A 17,823-nucleotide genomic window follows, 5' to 3' on the forward strand; every position below is an offset into this window, starting at 1 on the left:
TTTCAAACCTTGTCGGAATCCTACTTACAATCTGACCCTTCAAACCTTGTCGGAATCCTCCTTACAATCTGACACTTCATACCTTGTCAGAATCCTGCTTATAATCTGACCCTTCAAAACTTGTCGGAATCCTACTTACAATCTGACCCTACAAACCTTGTCGGAATCCTGCTTACAATCTGACCCTTCAACCCTTGTCGGAATCCTACTTACAATCTGACACTTCAAACCTTGTCGGAATCCTACTTACAATCTGACACTTCAAACCTTGTCGGAATCCTGCTTACAATCCGACCCTTCAAACCGTGTCGGAATCTTCCTTACAATCTGACCCTACAATCCTTGTCGGTATCCTACTTACAATCTGACCCTTCAAACCTTGTCAGAATACTACTTACAATCTGACCCTACAAACCATGTCGGAATCCTGCTTATAATCAGACCCTTCAAACAGTGTCGGAATCCTACTTACAATCTGACCCTTCAAACCTTGTGGGAATCCTGCTTATAATCTGACCCTTCAAACCTTGTCGGAATCCTGCTTATAATCTGACCCTTCAAACCTTGTCAGAATCCTACTTACAATCTGACCCTTCAAACCTTGTCGGAATCCTGCTTATAATCAGACCCTTCAAACTGTGTCGGAATCCTATTTACAATATGACCCTTCAAATCTTGTCGGAATCCTACTTACAATCTGACCCTTCAAACCTTGTCGGAATCCTGCTTATAATCAGACCCTTCAGACTGTGTCGGAATGCTACTTACAATCTGACCCTTCAAACCTTGTCGGAATCCTGCTTATAATCTGACCCTTCAAACCTTGTCGGAATCCTGCTTATAATCTGACCCTTCAAACCTTGTCAGAATCCTGCTTACAATCTGACCTTACAAACCTTGTCAGAATCCTGCTTATAATCTGACCCTACAAATCGTGTCGGAATCCTACTTACAATCTGACCCTTCAAACCTTGTCGGAATCCTACTTACAATCTGACCCTTCAAACCTTGTCGGAATCCTACTTACAATCTGACCCTTCAAACCGTGTCGGAATCCTACTTACAATCTGACCCTTCAAACCTTGTCGGAATCTTGCTTATAATCTGACCCTACAAACTGTGTCGGAATCCTACTTACAATCTGACCCTTCAAACCGTGTCAGAATCCTACTTACAATCTGACCCTTTAAACCTTGTCGGAATCCTGCCTACAATCTGACCCTACAAACCTTGTCAGAATCCTGCTTATAATCTGACCCTTCAAACCTTGTCGGAATCCTACTTATAATCTGACCCTTCAAACCTTGTCGGAATACTACTTACAATCTGTCCCTTCAAACCTTGTCGGAATACTACTTACAATCTCACCCTACAAACCGTGTTGGAATTCTGCTTACAATCTGACCCTTCAAACCTTGTCGGAATACTGCTTACAATCTGACCCTTCAAACCTTGTCGGAATACTGCTTACAATCTGAACCTACAAACCTTGTCAGAATCCTGCTTATAATCTGACCCTTCAAACCGTGTGGGAATACTACTTACAATCTGACCCTTCAAACCTTGTCGGAATACTGCTTATAATCTGACCCTACAAACCTTGTCAGAATCCTGCTTATAATCTGACACTTTAAACCTTGTCGGAATCATACTTACAATCTGACCCTTCAAACCTTGTCAGAATCCTACTTACAATCTGACTCTACAAACCTTGTCGGAATACTACTTACAATCTGACACTTCAAACCTTGTCGGAATCCTACTTACAACCTGACCCTTCAAACCTTGTCAGAATACTGCTTACAATCTGACCCTACAAACAATGTGGGAATCCTACTTACAATCTGACCCTACAAACCTCGTCGCAATCCTACTTATAATCTGACCCTACAAACCGTGTTGGAATTATGCTTATAATCTGACCCTTCAAGCCTTGTCGGAATCCTACTTACAATCTGACCCTTCAAACCTTGTCGGAATACTGCTTATAATCTGACCCTTCAAACCTTGTCAGAATCCTACTTACAATCTGACCCTACAAACCGTGTCGGAATCCTACTTACAATCTGACCCTACAAACCTTGTCGGTATCCTGCTTATAATCAGACCCTTCAAACCGTGTCGGAATACTACTTACAATCTGACCCTTCAAACCTTGTCGTAATCCTACTTACAATCTGACCCTTCAAACCATGTGGGAATACTGCTGATAATCAGTCCCTTCAAACCTTGTCGGAATCCTACTTACAATCTGACCCTTCAAACCTTGTCGAAATCCTGCTTACAATCTGACACTTCAAACCTTGTCAGAATCCTACTTACAATCTGACCCTACAAACCTTGTCTGAATCCTCCTTACAATCTGACATTTCAAACCTTGTTGGAATCCTATTTACAATCTGACCCTTCAAACCTTGGCGCAATCCTACTTACAATCTGACCCTTCAAACCTTGTCGGAATCCTACTTACAATCTGACCCTTCAAACCTTGTCAGAATCCTACTTACAATCTGATCCTTCAAACCTTGTCGGAATCCTACTTACAATCTGACCCTTCAAACCTTGTCGGAATCCTCCTTACAATCTGACCTTTCAAACCTTTTCGGAATCCTACTTACAATCTGACCCTTCAAACCTTGTCGGAATCCTACTTACAATCTGACACTTCAAACCTTGTCGGAATCCTGCTTACAATCTGACCTTTCAAACCTTGTCGGAATCCTACTTACAATCTGACCCTTCAAACCTTGTCGGAATCCTCCTTACAATCTCATCTTTCAAACCTTGTCGGAATTCTGCTTACAATCTGACCCTTCAAACCGTGTTGGAATCCTACTTACAATCTGACCCTTCAAACCTTGTCGGAATCCTACTTACAATCTGACCCTTCAAACCTTGTCGGAATACTACTTACAATCTGACACTTCAAACCTTGTCGGAATCCTACTTACAACCTGACCCTTCAAACCTTGTCAGAATACTGCTTACAATCTGACCCTACAAACAATGTGGGAATCCTACTTACAATCTGACCCTACAAACCTCGTCGCAATCCTACTTATAATCTGACCCTACAAACCGTGTTGGAATTATGCTTATAATCTGACCCTTCAAGCCTTGTCGGAATCCTACTTACAATCTGACCCTTCAAACCTTGTCGGAATACTGCTTATAATCTGACCCTTCAAACCTTGTCAGAATCCTACTTACAATCTGACCCTACAAACCGTGTCGGAATCCTACTTACAATCTGACCCTACAAACCTTGTCGGTATCCTGCTTATAATCAGACCCTTCAAACCGTGTCGGAATCCTACTTACAATCTGACCCTTCAAACCTTGTCGTAATCCTACTTACAATCTGACCCTTCAAACCATGTGGGAATACTGCTGATAATCAGACCCTTCAAACCTCGTCGGAATCCTACTTACAATCTGACCCTTCAAACCTTGTCGAAATCCTGCTTACAATCTGACACTTCAAACCTTGTCTGAATCCTCCTTACAATCTGACATTTCAAACCTTGTTGGAATCGTATTTACAATCTGACCCTTCAAACCTTGGCGCAATCCTACTTACAATCTGACCCTTCAAACCTTGTCGGAATCCTACTTACAATCTGACCCTTCAAACCTTGTCAGAATCCTACTTACAATCTGACCCTTCAAACCTTGTCGGAATCCTACTTACAATCTGACCCTTCAAACCTTGTCGGAATCCTCCTTACAATCTGACCTTTCAAAACTTTTCGGAATCCTACTTACAATCTGACCCTTCAAACCTTGTCGGAATCCTACTTACAATCTGACACTTCAAACCTTGTCGGAATCCTGCTTACAATCTGACCTTTCAAACCTTGTCGGAATCCTACTTACAATCTGACCCTTCAAACCTTGTCGGAATCCTCCTTACAATCTGACCGTTCAAACCTTGTCGGAATCCTGCTTACAATCTGACCCTTCAAACCGTGTTGGAATCCTACTTACAATCTGACCCTTCAAACCTTGTCGGAATCCTGTTTATAATCAGACCCTTCAAACCTTGTGGGAATCCTGCTTACAATCTGACCCTACAGACCGTGTCGGAATCCTGCTTACAATCTGACCCTTCAAACCTTGTCGGAATCCTACTTACAATCTGACCCTTCAAACCTTGTCGGAATCCTGCTTATAATCTGACCCTTCAAACCGTGTCGGAATCCTACTTACAATCTGACCCTACAAACCTTGTCAGAATCCTGCTTATAATCTGACCCTACAAACCTTGTCGGAATCCTACTTACAATCTGACCCTACAAGCCGTGTTGGAATCATGCTTACAATCTGACCTTTCAAACCGTGTTGGAATCCTGCTTACAATCTGACCCTTCAAACCTTGTCGGAATCCTGCTTATAATCAGACCCTTCCAACCGTGTTGGAATCCTGCTTACAATCTGACCCTTCGAATCTTGTCGAAATCCTATTTACAATCTGACCCTTCAAACCTTGTCGGAATACTGCTTACAATCTGACCCTACAAACCGTGTAGGTATCCTGCTTATAATCAGACCCTTCAAACCTCGTCGGAATCCTACTTACAATCTGACCCTTCAAACCTTGTCGGAATCCTGCTTACAATCTGACACTTCAAACCTTATCAGAATCCTACTTACAATCTGACCCTTCAAACCTTGTCGGAATCCTGCTTACAATCTGACACTTCAAACCTTGTCGGAATCCTACTTACAATATGACCCTTCAAACCTTGTCGTAATCCTACTTACAATCTGACCCTTGAAACCTTGTCGGAATCCTCCTTACAATCTGACATTTCAAACCTTGTCGGAATCCTACTTACAATCTGACCGTTCAAACCTTGTCAGAATCCTACTTACAATCTGACCCTTCAAACCTTGTCGGGATCCTCCTTACAATCTGACCTTTCAAACCGTGTCGGAATCCTACTTACAATATGACCCTTCAAACCTTGTCGGAATCCTACTTACAATCTGACCCTTCAAACCTTGTCGGAATCCTGCTTATAATCTGACCCTTCAAAACTTGTCGGAATCCTACTTACAATCTGACCCTTCCAACCTTGTCGGAATCCTACTTATAATCTGACCCTTCAAACCTTGTCGGAATCCTACTTACAATCTGACACTTCAAACCTTGTCGGAATCCTTCTTACAATCTGACCTTTCAAACCGTGTCGGAATCCTACTTACAATCTGACCCTTCAAACCTTGTCAGAATCCTACTTACAATCTGACCCTTCAAACCTTGTCGAGATCCTCCTTACAATCCGACCTTTCAAACCGTGTCAGAAGGGTCGGAATCCTATTTACAATCTGACCCTTCAAACCGTGTCGGAATCCTACTTACAATCTGACCCTACAATCCTTGTCTGAATTCTACTTACAATCTGACCCTTCAAACCTTGTCGGAATACTACTTACAATCTGACCCTTCAAACCTTGTCGGAATACTGCTTACAATCTGACCCTTCAAACCATGTCGGAATCCTGCTTATAATCTGACCCTTCAAACCTTGTCGGAATCCTACTTACAACCTGACTTCAAACCGTGTCAGAATACTCCTTACAATCTGACCCTTCAAACCTTGTCGGAATCCTGCTTACAATAGTAAATTGTAATCACGAAATCAGCTGCGCTCACTGGCAAAAATGTGCATATAATTCATGCAGATTATTTGCGATGCTGCTACACAGCTTGCACTAAGCTCAACCAATTTGTCAAGATCATCCAAGATTCACAAAGATTATAATTTCTTTAGTCTTAACTAGTTATAGGTGTAGGTGTGACCAGGTCATAAAGAATAGAAATACCCTTGCAAGTTGTCAGTCACAAAAGTGGTGAATTTGTTCCATTGAGAGGGAAGCGACCAATGTCACTCCTACCAAACTTAGTCTAAAGAAATAGACATTCAGATGCATAGCTTCATTTGAGCTGCTTGTTACATGAAAGGTAGTTAATATGCACACAGTCTGCAGAATTTCTGATATCCTCCCTATTTGCATGTTACATGAGCTGTTCAAAACCTTTGCAATACTTAATCCAGTACATTAGAGTGAAAGAACTTATTATAAATGTGTTACAATTGGACAAGCTCATTTAAGTAATAAATAGCTGACAAACCTGATGAATCGGCAATATTCCCCTACTTACATACAAGTATATAGTATATATACTGTGGCTCAGCTGAGAATAATTCTACCAGTAGTTCACAATAAAAATATCTGTAACAAAATCCCTTGCTTGGTTGTTACATGTATGTGTTGACTGTGCACAAATTTTAATAATATTAATGATTTTTTACATTTACATCCTCAATTTTAATCAAGATTCCATGAAAGTACAGTTATTTTCACACATTTACTTTTCCGAAAACACCGTTAAGCTTAGCTATCACCACGCCCGCGGGAACCAGCTGTCCTTCAACACCTCGATGAGAACTATGCTAAACCTAGTTATCACCAAGCCTGCAGGAGCTAGCTGTCCTTCAGCATCTAGATCAGAACTAGGCTAAGCTTAGTTATCATCAAGTCTGTGGGATCCGGCTGTCCTTCAGCACCTGGATGAGAACTAGGCTAAACTTAGTTATCACCAAGCCTGCCGGAGCCGGCTGTTCTTCAGCATCTAGATCAGAACTAGGCTAAGCTTAGTTATCATCAAGTCTGTGGGAGCCGGCTGTCATTCAGCACCTCGATGAGAATTAGGCTAAACTTAGTTATCACCAAGCCTGCCGGAGCCGGATGTTCTTCAGCACCTGAATGAGAACATGGCTAAACTTAGTTATCACCAAGCCTGCCGGAGCTGGCTGTTCTTCAGCATCTAGATCAGAACTAGGCTAAGCTTAGTTATCATCAAGTCTGTGGGAGCCGGCTGTCATTCAGCACCTCGATGAGAACTAGGCTAAACTTAGTTATCACCAAGCCTGCCGGAGCCGGCTGTCTTTCAGCATCTGGATGAGAACTAGGCTAAGCTTAGTTATCCCCAAGCCCACGGGAGCCAGCTGTCCTTCAGCACCTGGATGAGAACTAGGCTAAGCTTAGTTATCACCAAGCCTGCAGGAGCCAGCTGTCCTTCAGCATCTGGATCAGAACTAGGCTAAGCTTAGTTATCACTAAGTCTGCGGGGGCCGGCTGTCCTTCAGCATCTGGATCAGAACTAGGCTAAGCTTAGTTATCATCAAGTCTGTGGGGAGGGGGGGGGGGGGAGGTGTCCTTCAGCACCTCGATGAGAACTAGGCTAAGCTTAGTTATCACCAAGCCTGCAGGAGCCTGCTGTCCTTCAGCATCTGGATGAGAACTAGGCTAAGCTTAGTTATCACCAAGTCTGCAGGAGCCTGCTGTCCTTCAGCATCTGGATGAGAACTAGGCTAAGCTTAGTTATCACCAAGCATGCGGGAGCCAGCTGTCCTTCAGCACCTGGATGAGTACTAAGGTAAGCTTAGTTATAACCAAGACTGTGAGAGCCAGCTGTCCTTCAACACCTGGATGAGAACTAGGCTCAGCTTACTTATCACCAAGCCTGCAGAAGCTGGTTGTCCTACAGCACCTTGATGAAAACATGGTTAAGCTAGCTTATCACCAAGCCTGCAAGAACCGGCTGTCCTTCAACACCTGGATGGGAACTAGGCTAAGCTTAGTTATCACCAAGCCTGCCAGAGCCTGCTGTCCTTCAGCACCTAGATGAGAACATGGTTAAGCTCAGTTATCACCAAGCCCGCGGGAGCCTGCTGTCCTTCAACACCTCAATGAGAACACGGTTAAGCTTAGTTATCCCCAAGCCCACGGGAGCCAGCTGTCCTTCAGCACCTGGATGAGAACTAGGCTAAGCTTAGTTATCACCAAGTCTGCGGGGGCCGGCTGTCCTTCAACACCTCGATGAGAACACGGCTAAGCTTAGTTATCACCAAGCCCGCGGGAGCCGGCTGTCCTTCAGCACCTGGATGAGAATTAGGCTAAGCTTAGTTATCACCAAGTTTGCAGGAGCCAGCTGTCCTTCAGCACCTCAATGAGAACATGGTTAAGCTTAGTAATCACTAAGCCTGCAGGAGCCGGCTGTCCTTTAGCACATCGATGAGGACACGGTTAAGCTCAGTTATCACCAAGCCCGCGGGAGCCGGCTGTCCTTCAGCACCTGGATGAGAATTAGGCTAAGCTTAGTTATCACCAAGTTTGCAGGAGCCAGCTGTCCTTCAGCACCTCAATGAGAACATGGTTAAGCTTAGTAATCACTAAGCCTGCAGGAGCCGGCTGTCCTTTAGCACATCGATGAGGACACGGTTAAGCTCAGTTATCACCAAGCCCGCGGGAGCCGGCTGTCCTTCAGCACCTGGATGAGAACTAGGCTAAGCTTAGTTATCACCAAGCCTGCCGGAGCCTGCTGTCCTTCAGCATCTGGATGAGAACTAGGCTAAGCTTAGTTATCACCAAGTCTGTGGGAGCCGGCTGTCCTTCAGCATCTGGATGAGAACTAGGCTAAGCTTAGTTATCACCAAGTTTGCAGGAGCCAGCTGTCCTTCAGCACCTCAATGAGAACATGGTTAAGCTTAGTAATCACTAAGCCTGCAGGAGCCGGCCGTCCTTCAACACCTGGATGAGAACACGGTTAAGCTTAGTTATCACCAAGTCTGTGGGAGCCGGCTGTCATTCAGCACCTCGATGAGAACTAGGCTAAACTTAGTTATCACCAAGCCTGCCGGAGCCGGCTGTTCTTCAGCCCCTGGATGAGAACTAGGCTAAGCTTAGTTATCACCAAGCCTGACGGAGCCGGCTGTTCTTCAGCCCCTCGATGAGAACTAGGCTAAGCTTAGTTATCACCAAGCCTGAGGGAGCCGGATGTTCTTCAGCACCTGAATGAGAACTAGGCTAAGCTTAGTTATCACCAAGCCTGAGGGAGCCGGCTGTTCTTCAACACCTCGATGAGAACATGGTTAAGCTTAGTTATCACCAAGTCTGTGGGAGCCGGCTGTCCTTCAGCACCTCGATGAGAACTAGGCTAAACTTAGTTATCACCAAGCCTGCCGGAGCCGGCTGTTCTTCAGCCCCTGGATGAGAACTAGGCTAAGCTTAGTTATCACCAAGCCTGAGGGAGCCGGCTGTCCTTCAGAACATGGATGAGAACTAGGTTTTAGTCCACAATGTTAGATTTATTTCACAGATTACAGGAAAGCCCAAGCACTTGTTGTTTACACATACCTCAGCACTATTTTACCCCAGAGTTCTATATCCCTCACTTGAGAGCACATGAAGGCATCAGCCTGGAAGAGAAGACAAAGTACACGTAAACAATTAACTGTATCCCATAGTTATACATGTACCTGCACAATGTAGTTTGATATCTTGGTTACCCTCAGGGTTTTACCGTATCCCATAGTTATACCTGCACAATGTAGTTTGATATCTTGGTTACCCTCAGGGTTTTACCGTATCCCATAGTTATACCTGCACAATGTAGTTTGATATCTTGGTTACCCTCAGGGTTTTACCGTATCCCATAGTTATACCTGCACAATGTAGTTTGATATCTTGGTTACTCTAAGGGTTTTACCGTATCCCATAGCTATACCTGCACAATGTAGTTTGATATCTTGGTTACCCTCAGGGTTTTACCGTATCCCATAGTTATACCTGCACAATGTAGTTTGATATCTTGGTTACTCTCAGGGTTTTACAGTTCTACTTGGAATTACTGACTTTTGTCAGTATCAAAGCAATAATAATTTCATCTCAAGTCAAATCAACACAGGCATCCCATCAATGATGCATTAATTTTTTAAAAAGAAAAACCTTTGCACGGCTGGAAAAAATAATTACGTAGAAAAATAGACAATACCACTTAAAAAATGAAAACTTCAGATGTTCCTACCAATTATTAATGGTCCATTCGCATGTATTTCACATAGGTATTTATTGCCAGGTTAATGGATAGATGACTACTGGCCCTGATCGACCATACCTGCACATTTCCGAGGGGCCTGCGTGGCTGAGTGGTTAGCATGTTAGCGCAGAACAATAACTCATGAGCTTCCCATAAATATGGTCGGCGTGAACTCAAGGCCAGTTAATGCTCACTCACTTGTGTACATACTGTGTGTAGGGGGTTGCAGGCAGCAGGGGGGCAGGAAGGGTTCAGTAATGGGCCGTCTCCCATTGACTTACTCTGTTCTCTGTACGTGTGTGTAGGGGGCTCCAGCCAGAAGTGGGGGTAGGAAGGGTTCGGTAGTGGGCTGTCACCCACTGGCTTACTTTGTTCTTTGTACATGTGTGTAGGGGGTTCCAGCCAGAAGTGGGGGTAGGAAGGGTTCGGTAGTGGGCTGTCACCCACTGACTTACTTTGTTCTCTGTACATGTGTGTAGGGGGTTCCAGCCAGAAGTGGGGGGTAGGAAGGGTTCGGTAGTGGGCTGTCACCCACTGACTTACTTCGTTCTCTGTACATATGTGTAGGGGGTTCCAGCCAGAAGTGGGGGTAGGAAGGGTTCGGTAGTGGGCTGTCACCCACTGGCTTACTTTGTTCTTTGTACATGTGTGTAGGGGGTTCCAGCCAGAAGTGGGGGTAGGAAGGGTTCGTAAGTGGGCTGTTGCCCACTGACTTACTTTGTTCTTTATACATGTGTGTAGAGGGTTCCAGTCAGAAGCGGGGACAGGAAGCAATCAGTGATAGGCCGTCTCTCGCTCACTTGGTTTGTTCTCTGTACATGTGTGTAGGGGTTCCAGCCAGAAGGGGGCAAGAAGGGGCCGGTAATGGGCCATCTCCCACTACTCTAACTCTCCTGCTGGTTGGGACAGTTGCAGGGACAGCACTATTTATTTATTTATTTGATTGGTGTTTTACACCGTACTCAAGAATATTTCACTTATACGACGGTGGCCAGTTATGTTGTTGCTTTTGTATGTATGAATGTATGTAGCTTCACTCTTCAAATTACATGATGTTTTATCTTATCTTACATATATGGTGTATTTTTTGAATGGACTCTGAAGTACATGTTTCCTATATATTGTTTTCTCTGTGAAGGAATTGGTGAATGACACTTTCATAATAAATCGATGACCTACCTTTGATAAATAAAGATATTATTATACATGTAAATGAAATATTCTTGGGTACAGGGTAAAATATCAAATAACCGAATAAATAAATATATGCTATTAATTAGGCCACATCAAGTTTAAATGCTGTTTTACGGGCAACCTTTCTTCGATGTCTGAAGAGGGTTCAAAGATAAAAATAAAAATTTGAAAATCATTTATTTTGTAGAAAATGTGAATTACCCTGGCAATATTTCCTGTTGAAGACATTTTTACATAATCGGAAAGCCTAGAAAACATGTGAATCATAAACACATCGGACAAAATAAAAAGGTGCATTTTAACTTTTATTTCATTTTTTTACAACCCGTAAAACACGGCATAAAATTGGTGTCACCTCACTTTTCTGTGGAGAACTGTTCATGCACGTGTACACATAACTGTGATTATCCATCGCAGTGTTTCCTAACCTTTCTGTGGAGAACTATTCATGCACCTGTACACATAACTGTGATTATCCATCGCAGTGTTTCCTAACCTTTCTGTGGAGAGCTGTTCATGCACGTGTACACATAACTGTGATTATTCATCGCAGTGTTTCCTAACCTTTCTGTGGAGAGCTATTCATGCACCTGTACACATAACTGTGATTATCCATCGCAGTGTTTCCTAACCTTTCTGTGGAGAACTGTTCATGCACGTGTACACATAACTGTGATTATCCATCGCAGTGTTTCCTAACCTTTCTGTGGAGAACTATTCATGCACCTGTACACATAACTGTGATTATCCATCGCAGTGTTTCCTAACCTTTCTGTGGAGAGCTGTTCATGCACGTGTACACATAACTGTGATTATTCATCGCAGTGTTTCCTAACCTTTCTGTGGAGAGCTATTCATGCACCTGTACACATAACTGTGATTATCCATCGCAGTGTTTCCTAACCTTTCTGTGGAGAACTGTTCATGCACGTGTACACATAACTGTGATTATCCATCGCAGTGTTTCCTAACCTTTCTGTGGAGAACTGTTCATGCACGTGTACACATAACTGTGATTATCCATCGCAGTGTTTCCTAACCTTTCTGTGGAGAGCTATTCATGCACGTGTACACATAACTGCGATTATCCATCGCAGTGTTTCCTAACCTTTCTGTGGAGAACTGTTCATGCACGTGTACACATAACTGCGATTATCCATCGCAGTGTTTCCTAACCTTTCTGTGGAGAACTGTTCATGCATGTGTACACATAACTGTGATTATCCATCGCAGTGTTTCCTAACCTTTCTGTGGAGAGCTGTTCATGCACGTGTACACATAACTGTGATTATCCATCGCAGTGTTTCCTAACCTTTCTGTGGAGAACTGTTCATGCACGTGTACACATAACTGTGATTATCCATCGCAGTGTTTCCTAACCTTTCTGTGGAGAACTGTTCATGCACGTGTACACATAACTGTGATTATCCATCGCAGTGTTTCCTAACCTTTCTGTGGAGAGCTGTTCATGCACGTGTACACATAACTGTGATTATCCATCGCAGTGTTTCCTAACCTTTCTGTGGAGAACTATTCATGCACCTGTACACATAACTGTGATTATCCATCGCAGTGTTTCCTAACCTTTCTGTGGAGAACTGTTCATGCACGTGTACACATAACTGTGATTATCCATCGCAGTGTTTCCTAACCTTTCTGTGGAGAGCTATTCATGCACCTGTACACATAACTGTGATTATCCATCCCAGTGTTTCCTAACCTTTCTGCGGAGAACTATTCATGCACGTGTATATATAGCTGTGATTATCCATCACAGTGTTTCCTAACCTTTCTGCGGAGAACTATTCATGCACCTGTACACATAACTGTGATTATCCATCGCAGTGTTTCCTAACCTTTCTGTGGAGAACTGTTCATGCACGTGTACACATAATAACTGTGATTATCCATCGCAGTGTTTCCTAACCTTTCTGTGGAGAACTGTTCATGCACGTGTACACATAACTGTGATTATCCATCGCAGTGTTTCCTAACCTTTCTGTGGAGAGCTATTCATGCACGTGTACACATAACTGCGATTATCCATCGCAGTGTTTCCTAACCTTTCTGTGGAGAACTGTTCATGCACGTGTACACATAACTGCGATTATCCATCGCAGTGTTTCCTAACCTTTCTGTGGAGAACTGTTCATGCACGTGTACACATAACTGTGATTATCCATCGCAGTGTTTCCTAACCTTTCTGTGGAGAGCTATTCATGCACGTGTACACATAACTGCGATTATCCATCGCAGTGTTTCCTAACCTTTCTGTGGAGAACTGTTCATGCACGTGTACACATAACTGCGATTATCCATCGCAGTGTTTCCTAACCTTTCTGTGGAGAGCTATTCATGCACGTGTACACATAACTGTGATTATCCATCGCAGTGTTTCCTAACCTTTCTGTGGAGAACTATTCATGCATGTGTACACATAACTGTGATTATCCATCGCAGTGTTTCCTAACCTTTCTGTGGAGAGCTATTCATGCACCTGTACACATAACTGTGATTATCCATCGCAGTGTTTCCTAACCTTTCTGTGGAGAACTGTTCATGCATGTGTACACATAACTGTGATTATCCATCGCAGTGTTTCCTAACCTTTCTGTGGAGAGCTGTTCATGCACGTGTACACATAACTGTGATTATCCATCGCAGTGTTTCCTAACCTTTCTGTGGAGAACTGTTCATGCACGTGTACACATAACTGTGATTATCCATCGCAGTGTTTCCTAACCTTTCTGTGGAGAACTGTTCATGCACGTGTACACATAACTGTGATTATCCATCGCAGTGTTTCCTAACCTTTCTGTGGAGAGCTGTTCATGCACGTGTACACATAACTGTGATTATCCATCGCAGTGTTTCCTAACCTTTCTGTGGAGAACTATTCATGCACCTGTACACATAACTGTGATTATCCATCGCAGTGTTTCCTAACCTTTCTGTGGAGAACTGTTCATGCACGTGTACACATAACTGTGATTATCCATCGCAGTGTTTCCTAACCTTTCTGTGGAGAGCTATTCATGCACGTGTACACATAACTGTGATTATGCATCGCAGTGTTTCCTAACCTTTCTGTGGAGAACTGTTCATGCACGTGTACACATAACTGTGATTATCCATCGCAGTGTTTCCTAACCTTTCTGTGGAGAACTGTTCATGCACGTGTACACATAACTGTGATTATCCATCGCAGTGTTTCCTAACCTTTCTGTGGAGAGCTGTTCATGCACGTGTACACATAACTGTGATTATCCATCGCAGTGTTTCCTAACCTTTCTGTGGAGAACTGTTCATGCACGTGTACACATAACTGTGATTATTCATCGCAGTGTTTCCTAACCTTTCTGTGGAGAACTATTCATGCACGTGTATACATAACTGTGATTATCCATCACAGTGTTTCCTACACATAACAAGTGTATGTACAATGCAGGTCTTTGTGAGCTTACCTTGGGCACCCAGTCTGTATCACTGTCCACAGGTGAGATACGACACAGGTAAGCTTCTACAGCCTTGTCAATACAAACAAATCAGCATTATATTTTCAAATTTATAACACTTATGACTTTTTCTCCATTTTAATTTCTTGAAGACTAAAATCTTTCTTGAATTCTAAGCAATACACAATGGCTGGCTTTGAAAACACTCATGCTTCATTGACAAGTTTTTACCACCATTGTGTACCTGAAGAACAGTAATGATTTTATTTTATAACACATTACCATGTGATATTAAGCCAAATAAAATTGTATACCTTCAAAACAATTATTAGCTAATAACAAAATACACATTCTTACACTTTTGAATATCAAAGAAATGAGGACAATGTTTGTTTATGTTACACTCAATGTTAAGCTCATTAGTTTGAACATCTTCTTGGGTACATACCTTTAGCCATGAATGAAACCAGTACTGTATACATTGAGAGCCCAATTACCATCATTTTTATACTACATCACTACATAATAATACCTAACCAGCACATCACAAATATTAAAGGAGGTCTTTACTAATTATTAAAGTCAAACTGGCTAGTGGTTTAGTTACCTGGAATGGAATTCCTTTGAAGTTATCAGGTAACTTCAACAAGGAAGAGGCGGTGACTTTATCCGTTCTGCCTTCATCCACATAGAAAATCTGAATCAAAACATAAGAAAAAGCTGATTTGGTACTAAACCAAACTGCTGAGCTCAAAAAACATGTCATCACATCACAATGCTCCCAACAGATTGGGATATACTATTCCCCAGTACATACATATATTTTAATTTTTATGAGATATTGTTTTCATGAGGGCTAAAAGAGCTAAATATGAACATACATGTATGCCATGAAAAGTCAGGGTAAGGTTATTTGGGCCGAACAATACCTAATAAGGAATACGTGACCTATACTGTACTGGTAAATCCATGTAAGAAGTACCATTCTATCTGACTCAGTAGTTATGATTCAATAAGTGGTTTAATATGAACTTTTACATTGTAGATTGAAGATGACATGCGCTGACAAAAGCATAAACCAGGCACACACCACAGAATTTCACCAACCAGATTTTGGTTCCAGTTTGGAGATAAATGTATACATGTAATGCAAAACATCAACTTTCATAACTGGTGTGATTGTGTTCCACGTTTACAGTACGACAACTGTTGTGACTGTGTTCTACGTTTACAGTTTGACAACTGGTGTGATTGTGTTCCACGTTCACAGTATGACAACTGGTGTGACTGTGTTCCACGTCTACAGTTTGACAACTGGTGTGACTGTGTTCCACGTTTACAGTTTAACTACTGGTGTGATTGTGTTCCACGTTTACAGTATGACAACTGGTGTCACTGTGTTCCACATTTACAGTTTGACAACTGGTGTGACTGTGTTCCACGTTTACAGTTTAACTACTGGTGTGATTGTGTTCCATGTTTACAGTATGACAACTGGTGTGATTGTGTTCCACGTTTACTGTTGGACAACTGGTGTGACTGTGTTCCACGTTTACAGTTTGACAACTGGTGTGACTGTATTTCACGTTTACAGTTTGACAACTGGTGTGACTGTGTTCCACGTTTACAGTATGACAACTGGTGTGCATGTGTTCCACATTTACTATTTGACAACTCGTGTGACTATGTTCCATGTTTACAGTATGACAACTGGTGTGATTGTGTTCCACGTTTACAGTATGACAACTGGTGTGATTGTGTTCCACGATTACAGTATGACAACTGGTGTGATTGTGTTCCAAGTTTACAGTTTAACTACTGGCGTGATGGCTTTCCACATTTACAGTTTGACAACTGGTGTGACTGTGTTCCACGTTTACAGTTTGACAACTGGTGTGACTGTGTTCCACGTTTACAGTTTAACTACTGATGTGACTATGTTCCATGTTTACAGTTTGACAACTGGTGTGACTGTGTTCCACGTTTACTGTTTGACAACTGGTGTGATTGTGTTCCACGTCTACAGTTTGAAAACTGGTGGGACTGTGTTCCACGTTTACAGTATGACAACTCGTGTGAATGTGTTCCATATTTACAGTTTGACTACTGGAGTGATTGTGTTCCACGTTTACAGTACGACAACTGGTGTGACTGTGTTCCACGTTTACAGTATGACAATTGGTGTGACTGTGTTCCACGTTTACTGTTTGACAACTGGTGTGACTGTGTTCCATGTCTACAGTTTGAAAACTGGTGTGATTGTGTTCCATGTTTACAGTTTGACAACTGGTGTGATTGTGTTCCACGTTTACTGTTTGACAACTCGTGTTACTGTGTTCCACGTTTACTGTTTGACAACTGGTGTGACTGTGTTCCATGTTTACTGTTTGACAACTGGTGTGATTGTGTTCCACGTTTACTGTTTGACAACTCGTGTCACTGTGTTCCACATTTACAGTTTGACAACTGGTGTGATTGTGTTCCATGTTTACAGTTTGACAACTGGTGTGATTGTGTTCCATGTTTACAGTTTGACAACTGTTGTGAATGTGTTCCACGTTTACAGTTTGACAACTGGTGTGATTGTGCTCCAGGTTTACATACTTTCTGAATGTAACAGTTTTAACCCAATTTGCAAAGGAAAATTTTTAATATCCTATACCTTGACGGATTTGTGTCTCTGTGTGGCATAGTGTTCCACGTTCCCCTCATCTTGTATCTGAACCCTGACAAAAGTGACAACATGATTTAAAATAACATCATTGTGACATCTCGGTGATGAAATTCATGTCATTTTGCACCCAGGACTTAGCTATATGCATGGCCAATGATACAAGATACGATTTCAAAACTTTGATCAGCCAACCCACTGATCAATCCACAGACCATGTGACATACTGACCTGAGCTGGGCTCGTATTTATCCAGCATTTTAAGACTTAAGTCATAAATTACAAGAGCTTAAAAAGCCAAACTCAGAACAGGAAGGAGCTCAATTTGTGGTTAGTACAGTACTGTATAGAAAACAATCAGTGAAGAAATTTTAAACCAAGAGCAAAACATTTTAATGGTAGCCATGTTTGAAGTTTGACTTACAACATTTGTTAAATATGGGCCCATAAAAGTGATAAAAGAACTGAATCTCTTCCATTTTACTGTCCAATACATGTTCTTCTACCCATACAATCATGTTTTCTTTGTAGTTTGCTTCACAACAGTGTGTAAGTCAGGTCATCACTCCTACAGTGTAGTTGCAAACAGGTCACAAATTAACTGTGCAGTAGTT

The 17,823-nt window shown here is 42.4% G+C and overlaps 1 protein-coding gene across 1 annotated transcript in view; it reads right to left on the reverse strand.

Moving 5' to 3' along the window:
• LOC135475004 (putative ATP-dependent RNA helicase TDRD12) overlaps window positions 1–17,823 on the reverse strand; it is a 93,913-nt gene that overhangs the window by 53,624 nt on the left and 22,466 nt on the right. The window contains exons 10-13 of the mRNA XM_064754727.1: window positions 17,201–17,264; window positions 15,146–15,235; window positions 14,548–14,610; window positions 9,208–9,269 (exon numbers count right to left, since the gene is read on the reverse strand). Of these exons, the coding sequence (XP_064610797.1) occupies window positions 9,208–9,269; window positions 14,548–14,610; window positions 15,146–15,235; window positions 17,201–17,264 (279 nt within the window). The remainder of the gene's footprint in view (window positions 1–9,207; window positions 9,270–14,547; window positions 14,611–15,145; window positions 15,236–17,200; window positions 17,265–17,823) is intronic.

The sequence above is a fragment of the Liolophura sinensis genome, chromosome 9, assembly GCF_032854445.1.
Source record: "Liolophura sinensis isolate JHLJ2023 chromosome 9, CUHK_Ljap_v2, whole genome shotgun sequence".
NCBI classification, from domain to species: domain Eukaryota; kingdom Metazoa; phylum Mollusca; class Polyplacophora; order Chitonida; family Chitonidae; genus Liolophura; species Liolophura sinensis.